General features: G+C 39.5%; 1 protein-coding gene across 2 annotated transcripts in view; it reads right to left on the bottom strand.

The window, feature by feature from the left end:
- The window catches only part of LRRK2 (leucine rich repeat kinase 2), an 81,272-nt gene that overhangs the window by 48,671 nt on the left and 18,357 nt on the right, over positions 1-14,244 (bottom strand). For both annotated transcript variants that reach the window (XM_083701234.1, XM_083701235.1), the window contains 9 exons: positions 13,562-13,693; positions 12,402-12,521; positions 9,953-10,077; positions 8,864-8,943; positions 7,746-7,852; positions 6,799-6,928; positions 4,864-4,988; positions 1,296-1,423; positions 505-649 (listed from right to left, as the gene is read on the bottom strand). In XM_083701234.1, coding sequence (XP_083557360.1) covers positions 505-649; positions 1,296-1,423; positions 4,864-4,988; positions 6,799-6,928; positions 7,746-7,852; positions 8,864-8,943; positions 9,953-10,077; positions 12,402-12,521; positions 13,562-13,693 — 1,092 coding nt within the window. The remainder of the gene's footprint in view (positions 1-504; positions 650-1,295; positions 1,424-4,863; positions 4,989-6,798; positions 6,929-7,745; positions 7,853-8,863; positions 8,944-9,952; positions 10,078-12,401; positions 12,522-13,561; positions 13,694-14,244) is intronic.

Raw genomic sequence — 14,244 nt, 5'->3', positions numbered from 1 at the left:
TTCAGTTTGCACATAGAATTCATGTTTCGATCCCAGTAAACAGACATATTTGGGATTGGGGTTCATCACTTTGGCATTAAGAGCAATCCAGCTCCAAGGTAGTGGTAAAGCGGGAGTTAACCACGTAATAGGGTACCATGCCATATAAATATTGCCTAAACAACACAGCTGTTCAGGGCATGGTCCTCAACAGCTGCAATTTCCCAGCATTTGGGAGCTTGATGGAACATGGAAAGCCCTTAACACAACAAAGTAAACTGAAACTCTGTTTTCTGTTGTTAAAAACATGCTTCTAGACTGATGTTTCGGGTGGCTTTTGTTTCATTTGTCTCATTGCAGCTGATAAAATAGGCCTTAAATTGCCCTTCAAGCAAGGATGAACAAGCAAATATCAGAGATGCTTCAGCCACTGGGTGTCCTGCATTAGGGCAGGAGGACTGGGTTAGATGCAGTTAAGTTATGCAAGATGCAATTAAGTGCAATTAGTCCCATCTTGCTTTGTACCTTGATCATCAGGATACATCTGTAGCGTATGGAGTACGGTATCTGTCATTCCTTGCTGTGTCAACATTTCTAGCGCACCTGAACATTCCACAACAGAAGAAAGTACCTGAAATCCACATTTCTGAATACCAGGATTTCCAATAAACTAGAAACAAAAACATGCACATAAAGTATGGTTATCTTATATGGAAAAAGCAAAAACAAACAGTTAAGTTATTTCTACTAAGTTTTGTAATTAATGCAGAATCAGATGTTACATTTAAAAACATCTATTATTCTGGAAGACTTCTTCAATGCTCACTGAGATTCATCACCACTGCATCACTGCACTAATGCCCTTCAGACCAGCACAGGAAGACAAGCACTGGCAAAATCCAGACATGCCTAAGAGATGGAATACTACTTGGCACAACTGCCCGGCAGCATCCAATCTCCTTGCAGAGGTTGGGGTCTGTTGGTGATATGCTGCTTGCACTGCCAGAAATGTGTGCAACAGTACGTTAAAGCTCTGGATCATGTCCTCAGAGAGCTCCAAGTGACAGATGAGAATTACAGACTTCAAATAACCAGGGTAAATAAGTGAGTGATATGATTAAATGACAATTATGCCGTGTAGTTGAATAAATCTACATTTCAATACACAAGGCTACAATTTATGTTTTACCCTTTAAATATGGACGGAACATTCCAACTTGAGTAGAGAGAAACAGAAGAAATCTTGATTTGAAAGGAAAACGAGACTGAAATTATTTAGAGGGAATTTGCCATGGGAGGAAAAAATTGAGTCATACCGTGTTGAGAGCATCAAGGACTAATGAGTGAGCACCTTGCAACAAACATTGGTTTTTTATCACTTTCAGCATTAGCGCCAACTCTGTATCTCCCAAGTCAGAATTATTTGGTTGCTTTTTCAGCATGCCTGTAACATAAAAACCGCCAAAATATTTTCCTTGTAAAAAGAAATACTTAGTTAAAATGAGTCAATGATATCTATCTATCTATCTATCTATCTATCTATCTATCTATCTATCTATCTGAATGAATCTACAGCCCAATATTTTCACTTTAAATTTCTCTGAGTATTACAGACCAAGTAATCAGCTGTTTGTTTCTCCCTCCCTCTTTTTATATAACAATTTTTGCAATTTGTTATTTTATTTTGCTGATATCTTCAAAAGTAAAAAAGGTCAATCTATCAGTGCCTTATGGTATGCTGGGGAAGACAATACACAGTATTATTAATACAAAAAAAATTCCTTCCAGTAGCACCTTAAAGACCAACTAAGTCAGTTCTTGGTATGAGCTTTCGTGTGCATGCACACTTCTTCAGATACACTGAAATAGAAGTTACCAGACCCTTCTATATGGTGAGAAGGTGGGGAGGGGTATTACTCAGAAGGGTGGTGGGAATGGGTGATTGGCAGATAGCTGTGATGAGCCTGTTGACGACTCTTAATGACTGCAATAGGTCTTACAGGAAAAAGCAAGGGGTGAAAAGGTGAAAAATGGCTTTGTCATGTATAATGAGATAAGAATCCAAGGTCTTTGTTCAGACCAGGTTTCTCCATGGTTTTAAGTTTGGTGATAAGTAATACCCCTCCCCACCTTCTCACTATATAGAAGGGTCTGGTAACTTCTATTTCAGTGTATCTGAAGAAGTGTGCATGCACACGAAAGCTCATACCAAGAACTGACTTAGTTGGTCTTTAAGGTGCTACTGGAAGGAATTTTTTTTGTTTTGACTATGGCAGACCAACACGGCTACCTATCTGTAACTAGTATTATTAATGATTATTATAATTCTAATAACCTGCCCTTCATCCTAAGGTCCAAGGGTGGTTTACAACTACTGAAACACAGTATTAAAAACAATTCAAAGTAACTTAAATCACAGAAATAAGAAGGGTCCTAAAACATAGACCTCAAGTGTCAAAAGCCAGAATAAAGAGGTACATTTTCAGCACGTACTAAAAGCTGCACAGTCGACTTGCAACTTGCATTTAACTTGTGTTTAATGCTTTACGTGCATGGTGGTTGGCCAGCATGCAACTGCACAAATTAAACACACACAAGGTGGAGAGCTTCAAAGCTCTATGGCTAACTTACTGGACTCTGGGAAGGTCTTTTTTGAGAGCTTGCATGAGACCTTCCAGAAGCCCAGAAAGCAAGACAGAGAACTTAAAGGCTCTTTGTCTTATGTGGGGGACAAGGCCTGTTTGGCGTGCCAGCTTCAGAAATTCAGGTGGGTAGCCGTGTTGGTCTGACGCAGTCAAAATATATAAAAAAATTGTCCAGTAGCACCTTAGAGACCAACTATGTTTGTTCTGGGTATAAGCTTTCAGGTGCATGCACACTTCTTCAGATACCAGTGTTAAATGTATCTGAAGTGTTAAACGTATCTGAAAATGCGTGCATGCACACGAAAGCTTATACCCAGAACAAACTTAGTTGGTCTCTAAACAGCTTTAGAAAGGCAGGGATGACCATATAGTGGCAGTTCTGTGGTTCTTCTTGCTATACACAATTTCAGCTTTACACACAATCCCCAGAACCTAACACTTGCACAAGTTGCAAGTCAACTATATAATGAAGGTGCCAGATGCAACTCTGTGAGGAGGGAGTTTGGCAACTTATTACAAATTTATTATTATTTCCTGGAACATAAATTACCATAGCCTCACTTCTGATTTAGGTGCGCCTAGTTCTAAACATGCTTTTGCAGACCCAAGTCCCATTCAAACCAGGGGCATCTTATTCTCTATAAACACCCACAGGATCAGATCATTAGTGTTCAATTTCACACATTCTATACCCTACAAAATGTTAGCATTTTAAAAAAGCAGATCTTCAGCTAGCAAGTCATACACTGAATGAATAAAGGAAAGGAAAGCAAACCCCATCACTGGCTGTAATATGCCAAAATCAATGACTGTTAAATTAAATTACTGTATTTAGAGCATTCTCATGACTCAGTCATGAGAAAAGATGCCACACTAAAAATGCAGGCTAAATAAGCTACTCCAAGGGATAAATTACCACTGAATATTTCCCATTTTCAAAATGGAAAAAGCTGCAGGTTTCTATACCAGATAGTTACCAAGTTTACCAAGTTCATTTTGGATTTATTTATTTTTTACCCAAACAACCTGACCCCAAACATATTTACTCATAAATAACCCACTGTGTTCAGCGAAACTCACTTCCAAAAAACATGCTGAGAGATTACAGCATAATCTTTCTATTCTATTCAGACACAATTAGCAACTTAACAAAGTATCTTCTTTAGTATCAAAATAAACATTGCACATAAATACTGGCTACAGAAATATAGTGCATCACAATAAACAGCTAAACAAATTATCCTTTAAATGTCAGGACGTAAAATACTACAAATGAGAAATGAACTAGGAGCTCTAAGTTCCATCTTTTTAAATAACATACATGATTGACTGTTAGGCAAAAGAAAATCAACTCACATTTGCAAACCACCATTCACTAATCAATCATACTATTAAGCAAATCAATCCAATTAAATTCCCGGTTACCTGTATTGCACACACAAAACTTAATCTAACCACAAAGGATACTTTCCATTCAATCTCACTCACGCACACCCTTACTTGATGGATGCAAGTGTGTCAAACACATCAGTACTCTAGTCTAAACCAATCTCAAATCACTCCATGGTCTGCAAACACTCCCATAGTTCAGTCTTAAATCCTTAGTCAACAACTTTCACATGTCTACCTCATAAGCCCCACACAAACCTGCACAAATATTGGCATACAAGCAAGCAACAAAACACAAACACTTGTATTTCCCTTTCAGGTGAAAAAGTGGAAATGAAACTTACGCTAAATATATATAGAACCACAGACCCAGAATTTCCTGTGTCTTGGTGTGTGTATTTTTAGTGCATGTCTTTGCAACTTGAACTAAAACAGGTATGTGACACATTATGGATTAATTTGCATTTGTGAATTAATATGCATTGGTCTGATGTTTTCACTTTGAATAAGTACATATTACAACCAGAATCCATCTAAAGTCAAAACACCTATAACTTCCGTTAATTTCAATGGGAAAGTTAAGTACAGCACATACTTAAACCTTTCTCACATAAACCAATGGGACCTAAACATATAAAACTTTGTATATTTCCTACATCAACAAGCCCCCTTCCCCTGCATAAAATCACTTGGCTTCCTATTAGCAGAAACTGATTAAGTTTTCATTTCCATCACTATTTCATGAGAAGCCATACAGCAAAATGACTAGGCAGCAGGCTCATTAACTCCTTATTTCTAGTTGCTTATTTAGATTATGATGTAAGCAAATATTCTTCATGCATTTTCTTACCTGAAGTCATAAAATGTAAAATAACTCTTAGTGCCTCCAGCTGTACAGATGGGGATGATTTATGCTTTTTCATAGCCTTTACAACTCTCGATGCCACTTCTGTCATTATATCCAGAGGAGGGAAACTGCAGGATCAACGAACCACATTCTCAATTACACATCTGTTTATTAAATATCCATTAATTTTTACATTATGAAATATTGCATATTCTGTTCTAAATTTTTGTATATTATTTATATATCCTGGCCAGGATCCAATATAATACACACCTATTTCCTTATACTGAAAAGGGCTGTGATCTTGTCTTTCTTGAACACCAGCCCCTCTGCACTCCAAAGCAGATTGCCATTCATGTGGCAATCTGCTCCTCAATGAAAGGGAATCAAATATCCTACTGGGCATGCTTTGGGCACACCTAACATAGTGCTTTGAAACCTGCTTGGACTAAGAAATACACAAACCACATATTCTTCAACATCATCATCATCGTCTTGATTTCACTACTTACATGCAGCTATGTGGAAAAGCCACTTTATAATCATTACATAGCAGTGGCTGTCACATGGTGAGATTGTGTAGTAATGTGGGGAACAGTACCCAAGACACACGGGTAGCTACTAAATATGATAAAATCCAGCATCAACCTGGGTGGGTGGTGGGAAGCTCCTTGACTTAGATCAGCAATGGAGGCCCTCTTGCCTGTGTTTCAGGCATAAGAGATCTGTTATGATGCAACATGAGAGATGCCTTCTCAGTGGTGGCACCTGCTAATGGAATGCCATTCCCCATGAGATATGTAGTAGTATCTGCCACATGTTTGAAAGAAATGTTTTTCCACAGACATTTGTAGAGCATTAGTGTAGCGTTTGCCCTCCTAGGTGTGTGACATCATCATACTGGGTTCATAGGGAAAGGGTTAACTAATTGTAAAATGACTAACCAATGGGAACCCAAGGGGTAGAGTTAACTGTGTATAAGGTTTAAGCACAGAGAGAATTTGTTAAGAGGAGATATTCGAGTGGTTGAGAAGACAGTCTGGTGTTAGACGAGAGAGATTGAAGATACGTCTGTGGGTTGGGCTAGTCTGGTATGAGAGAGGGAGAGAATTTGTTAAGAGGAGTCAGTCAAACAGTTGAGATAATCAGTCAGAAGGTTTTAGGAAGGTAAAGAGCCTAAAGTTAAGATACTGACAGGAAAATTATCTGAGAAACCATAAACTTGTTAATGTTTGTAAAATAAATTTGGTTTTTTTGTGTTCACTTTTAACAACTGACTGGACTCAGTGTTTTACCCAAGAGTAATGGGTTGGTGGCAGCGGGGAAGCGATCACAGTGGTGGCACAGGGATCAATAGACCGTTAAATGTCCGGCGACCCTGTGTGATCGCCACAATTAGAACTAGGATCTGATTATGTGCTATGGTTTTGCTGTACTAGTTGTTGTGTTGATTTGGTATTTGCTCCTGTTTTTGTATTATGCACAACTATTTTGTTTTGTTGCGCCTCTCTCTGCGATTGTTTGCCCTTGGAAGCCTTATAAGAAGCTGCAGAAGGAGAGGGACACTAAGCAACAACATGGGAGGAATGTTTCTAGGACTAAGGTGAAACTGTGAAGCTCCCTTGTTATGTTTTCTATGGGATGCTTAATGTTTAAGAGAGCTTCCTATATTTATTGTATAAAATGTGTTTTTGGTGTATTATTATATTTGCTACTGTTTTGCTGTATTAATGTGAAATTGATTTTTAGCTTGTTTGAAATGCATCCCTGTTTCTTTGTTGTAAGCTGCCTTGAGTGTGATTTCTTTTCCTGGAAAAGTGGCATACAAATCCAATGAATGAAATGCAAAATTTAAACTTGCTCTAGGATATAATGATACATTTGCAAAATCATGATTCTGATTTTGAGTGTACCTATCGCAGAACTACATTCCGTTACCTTCCTTTGAAAGCACGGTTCAGCAGCTTGCAAGCACTTTCTGCAACTTCCGGGGAGTTGGAGTGTTTCTTCATAATCTCCAGCACATTCATGTGTATTCCTTTTGCCAGCAGAACTGTTCTAATATTTACTACAAGAAGAATAGGGTACTATATGAAAAAGAGCATGAATGTTGGCTGCAAACACCTACCTAACTTTTTCATTTTTACCCAAAAGGTAGTAGACACGTGTAACAATCTACAGTACTTCAGGTTGGATGCAGACTAAACAAGCAGTCTGATTTAAGTCTACTCAGATGTGTGTTCTATTGAATTCAATCCAACTGACTCTCTATTAAGTATGTAAGGGATGTGCAGTCTAAGTTAGGTGCACTACTGAAATCAACATGACTTTGGTGGCATTGATATAAATGGCATAACGTGCAACTAATTTAGGCTGCAATCCCAACATCACTTACCTGGGACTAATCCCTGTTGAATTCAATGGGATTTACTCCAGAGTAGATGTGATTTGGATTGCAGCCTTAGTGCAGATCCAGCCCACAATTGCCTGAGATTTGGAACGAGTTTGTAGAGCTGTTTGCAGACTAACACCTGGAGACCAACAAAACTTATGACATATCATGCCGTGGAACATTCTGAAACACTTTTTTGTTCTTTTTACTTTCCCTTTTTTCTCCTTACTTTTTTGTTATTGGTGTTTATTTATAATTGGAGGGAGCAATGTGTCTGGTTGACAGCAGAGGATATTGGGGAACTGCATATCTAAAAGAATTTGTGGGGGGGAAATCAAACCAGCTATTATATTCACAGCCCAAAATTGTTAATTGTTTGTCGTTCTAGTTAAATCTTAAATTATCACTGGAATTTATATCTGTCAAATTCAGTGTCAAGGACAGGTTTTGTACTCCACTCCATCCTCAGGTTTAGTGTTACGCAATCCCTTACCACTTTGCTCCAGTAGAGTTGCCAAGGCATTTGCAGCAGCTTGAAACAATTCTTTTGAAGAATTATGCATCAACATGGATAGCATCATTTCTCTGTGGGCTGGGAATCTAATGCAAACAGAAAAGGATATGATAACAATCAAACATTGTTATAGCAAAAAGAGATGCCAATAAATGTTATTATTCTGTTCTAGCATCAAGTTGTCACCATGCATCTTGGGCCAAAGTGCCATTCCAAAGCAGTCAGGAACTAAAAGCAACATAAGGGTAATTTTTATTTATAATTTAACAAGGTCAGATTTTCAACTAACTTGTCAGTGTTATCACCAGTTCTACCCCTGCTCCGAAGGTTAACAATGAACAAACTGTGCCAGAAAACAAATAAATTGTAAGATTTAATTTATTATTATTATTATTATTATTATTATTATTATTATTATTATTATTAATTCAATTTATATACTGCCCTTCATCATAAGATCTCAGGGTGGTTCACAGAATAAAATACAAGCTGAAAACAAGTAAATAAGTAAAACAAAACAGCAAAACAATACCCCCCTCCCACAGACACATTAAAAAGACTGTAAAATATTACCCAAAGGCCTAGTTGAAGAGGAATGTTTTCGCCTGGCACCTAAAAATATATAATGAAGGCACCAAACAAACCTCCCCGGCGAGAGCATTCCAAACAGAGAGTTCTACACACAAACCCTAGTCCAAGGATTCCCCTTATGTTCTTTCATGTTTTACCACTAATACTGGCCACGGCTGGTTCTGGGAGGCTGTTGTCTTCCTGCACGGGCGGGAGAAGGGCTACCTCTGGCCGCACTGGACCTTACAGGTGAGGCGGGCCTCACCCACAAGATCAATTGGGGATGGGGGCATGACAGCTGCACCCAGTCTGGCCCTGGTGTATTTAAGGGAGCGGCTAGGTGCAGGCTGTCCTCTTTGCCATGCAAGACAGATAAGCAGGAAGCAACAATACCAGTGTCACCAGAAGGCAGTCTCCTTCTCCCAATTCAGATTCTTAAGACAAATGATATTGAAGAGGGAAAAACCAGATCTTGGGCTATAAATCTAGTGGTTCACATTTCCAAGTTTTCAATTCAAGCTACTAACTTTTTGTCTCCATCTCCAATCTTCTCATGAAGATTACGTTGGTACATAAGCAGATTGTTCAAAGCCCAACATGCAGCCTCCTAGTGAAGGAAGGAACAACAAAAGGAACTATTTGGTCAATAAATTCAATTAAACCTTTCCAAACTATTCCAAGAAGAATAATCAATATAATTCATGGCCACAGCATGTACTTCAATCTAAAGTGCTAAGACAATTTCACCATAGTGGCTGCTGTAACTGAGACGCAAGGGAGATTACTGTACTGTTGTTAATAAACGATGTGAGCTTAATCTGTAATGTAAATATTTTTCCAAGTCAGTTTTAATGTCATGTGGATCACAGCATACAATACTTCACATGAACAGAGAAGTTTAATAAATTATGGCTTGTGGCTAAATTAGAAGGAATGACATCATATATTAGAATAAGATAAGCAGATACAATTGATATAACGGCCTTTTGTATTATCCTGGTTTAGTCTGGGAAGTACAAAATGTATATGCTTGCTTTAAAATCTGGACCAAACAAGATTGTCAAGCAGCAAGAAGTTAGGGATCAAGGAAGCCATAGCATTTAAGCTCCTCCATCCCAAGCCCAAGACTTCAAGCCCTTGGACCCTGCTCTCTGAACCACAGTAAAGTCAAGTCCAACTATGCTAACTACTATCCCTGAGCTTCAGTTCCTCTCCAGTAAGATGAGAACAGAGAAATGAGAACAGAGAACTAAGAAATAAAACAGAGAAACGGTGAAAAAAACCAACCACTTCTGAGAACAAAACAAACTGAAGATTGTAAGAACAAAAAAAATTCCTTCCAGTAGCACCTTAAAGACCAACTAAGTCAGTTCTTGGTATGAGCTTTCGTGTGCATGCACACTTCTTCAGATACCTTCTTCAGATTGTAAGGTATGATTTGAAAATTAAGAATGCAATACATTAAAAAAATGCAATACATTATTGGCAGCAAATAAATGCTTAAGAAAAATATTTCTACCCAATTTTATTGCTGTTTCTTCTGGTTGCAATTTATATACAGCACATCATTTAGGACTCTTTTCATGTTTCCCAATTCTTTACCTGCAGTTTCTTACCTGTACATCTATATTCTTCCGATGCGATTTTAATGCTTTATAACAGGCTTCCAGCCAACACAATTCTTTTTCTTCCTCCTCCACCTCTTCCTCTTCCAAGTCTCTGCTTAAAAATATTGTTTCCGCTTGGGGGAAAAGTTATTTATTCGCATTTTGAAAGTATGACTATTCCTTTGTTTTCACACTCTAGAACAGACTACTGAAGGTGATGAAACACAATGATCAAAACACTGCTTATCATTAGGAAAACCAAAAGCACAATGACATATTTATAGCAGAAGCATTTTAACAGAAGCTTCAGCAAGCTACCATTTGACTCAAGAATTTAAGACAGCAACTGAATTCTGTTAAAGCTGAAACCCCATCACTGGTACCAATGGACATTTTGATACAGAATGGTGTTCATTAAAACTTTAGACTGTGAACTCCAAGTGCATAGCCAGGATTTGGGGTGGGGGCACGCTCCTTGTTAGGAGGGGCAGGCTTCATGTTAGGGTGAGAGCAGAATTTCAGTTAATTAAGTGTTTTTATTGATTTACTTGATCTAGGTGAGGCAGCTGCCACCCCCATGGTGTGTTCCTATTATCTACAATTTGCTTTTCTTTCAGCCAGAATAAGATGCTTTAAAATTAAAAGCAAGCTTATGACTGCTAGGACTATGTGTTAGGTCTGACTTCTATTCCAAGTTTTTAGCTGCTTGACTGTCTTAGTCTTATTAAAGGTAAAGGTAAAGGTACCCCTGCCCGTACGGACCAGTCTTGACAGACTCTGAGGTTGTGCGCCCATCTCACTTAAGAGGCCAGGGGCCAGCGCTGTCCGGAGACACTTCCGGGTCACGTGGCCAGCGTGATATCGCTGCTCTGGCGAGCCAGAGCCGCACACGGAAACGCCGTTTACCTTCCCGCTAGTAAGCGGTCCCTATTTATCTACTTGCACCCGGAGGTGCTTTCGAACTGCTAGGTTGGCAGGCGCTGGGACCGAGCAGCGGGAGCGCACCCCGCCGCAGGGATTCGAACTGCCGACCTTTCGATCGGCAAGTCCTAGGCGCTGAGGCTTTAACCCACAGCGCCACCTGCGTCCCCCTTAGTCTTATTACACTCAAACAAAGATGATTTGAGGTTATTTAATACAGCTAATATGTAGTTTTAAAAGGAGATGACACTCATTTGCAAAGACATCTACCTATCTGACCACGAGAAGCCAAACTCTGCAACCACAAGCATATGAAATGCTCACAACCTGCTCCTCCAGGCAAACAAAATGATGCTTTGCATATATATATTTATCCAGCACTCTGCTTATTCATCTCTTACATCTGCCTTCCTCATTTTTTAAAAAGTTTTTTTTTTAAAGAATTCTGGAGATTTACCATTTACTAAGCCTCTCAGGTGTTCTGCTACAGATTTTCAGCTACATGCGTTGCTTTAGGCCAGAATGGGAATGGTTGCCCTCGACAGGGTAAGCAGAAGACGGCCATTCTCCTCTCTCTTTTTAAAACTCCCAAACACAGTGTGGCTTCTCTGTGTCTCACCAGCAAGAGAGCACACACAGAGCGGTAGAAAAATAAATAAATACAATAACAGAAACTCTATGGCACGTGATCCACCTCATACGATGGGTGTACATAGAAAGGCTGTAAGATGCAAAGGTTGAGGAAAATTTCAGGGAGAAAGGAAAGCCCCTGTGCTGCTGACAGGATTGCATAAGAAGTCAGGGGATGTTGGTGGCCTGCCTGGTAACCTGACTGGAGATGAGGAAGCTATCAGGAGTCTAGACAGAGAAGAAGGGAAACAAAGAGCTGGAGTATCTGTTATGAGGTACCAAGGCAACATTGCCCAAAGCATCCTCATGGTCAATACCTACTCCATCCATAACTTGTGGGATAATTACATGAATTACAGCTATCATGTTGGAAGTCCCCATTAGATTCAAACATGGGGACCTCAACAATATTTTGTGAGGAACAGGGTCAGGAGCGCCTCCATCCTTTAGGAAGAACATAGATGATTCAATAGGATGTGGCTGCTTTCAGCAGCAAGCAGGAACCTCGTGCTGATCAGCTCTAACAAGATGTAATAAATGGGCTGCAAAGGGGATACATAGAAAGTGGCCATCGGTTCAGAAAAGTGGAAAACACAATAGTGATTTGGGGCAGAGGGGTTCAAGCAAAGTGTTTATAGAGTCATTTAGAGCAGTCTTCCCCAACCTGCTGCTGTCCAAATATTTTGGATTCCAACTCCTATTTGCTTGGACAAATGTCAGGGATTATGGGAGTTTTAGTCCACCAAAATCTAAAGGGCAGCATATTGGGGAAGACTGGTCTACCTTTCCCCTCACTGACAAGGCTATTGTTCATTCAATTTTGCAGTCACATATGACAAAAATATTCTATCAGCAAGTTGTAGGAGCGTTGAGAAACATAATTTCTTTAACTTATACAGCTACTTACTGAGAAGAGCCAAACAACTGAGGCCTGCAGCCTGCAGCTTTGCACTAGCAGGGTATTTTCCAACAGCTGTTACAATGAATTGATGTACATCATTCAATACCAGGATATTGAAAAAGTTTTCTGTATACAAGAGATTTAAAAAAGCTAACTGAGTCGCAAGCAAACACTGGATGCATGCATTTTACACACATACTGCGCAGCAATGGCCATCATATGAAGAAGAAAATAGATATTCATGAAAAGTAAATACAATTTTTCAATCAATGGCCCCAAAATTCTCCTCTCGAAACAACTATGGGTATCTGTACATAGTTGCAAAAGTGGGGGTACATGAACTGGGGTGATAGTGGCTGCAGTGGGAAAACCTTGTTGCTTTATGGAAGGTCAAATAGATGGGAGCTCTGTCCAATCCCTTGCCTGCTTTCTGTTCCTTCTGAGGAATCACAACTATTCAAAGGCATTTAAGATTGGTTTTGGTTTTGCAAGTGTGGCTCTGTAGCCCTCCAGATGTGACGGGACTATATTTCTGAACACCCTGACCATTGCTCATGTTGGCTGGGACGAACAGGAGCTGGACTCCAACATCTGGAAGGCCACAGGTTCCATATCCCTGCTTTAAAATGGAAACAGTCCCAAGGAGTCAAATTCAAATCTTGAAACCAAAAGCTATGGTTCTACTGGGAAAATCCCTCCCAAGCAGTACCAATCTGACACATTAAGTAATGTGGCATTTTGTTTTGTTTTTCTGGTGGGGCAGCAAATCTAAACACACAACTGTGAGCAGGTCTCTCCTCAATTTCTTCTCACACAAAAGGGGGTTGTTCCTACGATTAAGGCAGCTACACCCAGAAAAGGCCTGAACAAATGAGACCTTTTCAGATTATGTAAGTGCCCAAGATCCAAGGAACTCCTTGGATCTTTAGTGAGTGCTTCTGTGCATTCACTGGGGTTTCACAGCTTTATTTTTCAAGTGCAGCTTCTCTTGCTGCACTGGAGACTGCTCCCCCAAAGTCCCCTGAGCTTCAGGAAATATTGTCCGGCAGCATAGAAAGAAGGGCTTCAGAAGCTCCTCTATATTCATGGAGCTCTTTACTATTTTATCTACAGATAAATTCACTTTACTCTAGAAATATCACCCATAAAGGGGATCATGTTCTCACCCAGTGCAAGTTTGTGCAACAAGCAGCAGCTCACTTCCTGAATTGGTTCATTGTCGGGGAAATCTTTCATCATTTGAACGATGACATTGTAACACCTCACATTTCCAGACATAAGAATTTCTGCATTGCTAGCTGAACACAACAGAAGGAATAAACTTATTTGAGAGAAGAAAAATTCATGCACAAGTGTTCTTTTAAAATTGACTGATGGGAATATTAATTCATTGTAAGACTGAAGTGTGCACAACAAAATCACCTTGCATATTTCTACTGCTAGACCAAGCATGGTTTCCCCCCCTGCATTCTGAACAGAACATTCACAATATCTTAGGCAAACACACAGTTTCAATGTACTGTTACAATGTTCAAAACAGAATTCTGAGAAACCTTTATTTTCAAATGTTTCCCACTTTAGCTTTGGCATGCCAACTGTAGGCTGAGCAGAAAAGAGTGCCAGCAGCCACTATTTCAAAGGCTGACACCCACCCAAAAAAGAATCCCAGTGTGTTGTGTTGAACCTTCCAGTTGTGCTTAGCTCTCTTTCATGCACTGCTTTACTATACTTCCAATTTTTCACTCCACATCTCCAGGCCAGGAAAAGCTTTGCCTGCTTAATCTTTACATTAGGAACATAGGTAAAAGGTAAAGGTAAAGGATCCCTGGACGGCTAAGTCCAGTCGAAT

This window comes from Podarcis gaigeae (genome assembly GCF_964106915.1).
Source record: "Podarcis gaigeae genome assembly, chromosome: 10".
Taxonomy (NCBI): Eukaryota; Metazoa; Chordata; class Lepidosauria; order Squamata; family Lacertidae; genus Podarcis; species Podarcis gaigeae.
The sequence above is the reverse complement of the archived record's forward strand: the minus strand, read 5'-3'. Positions and strand labels throughout refer to the sequence as shown.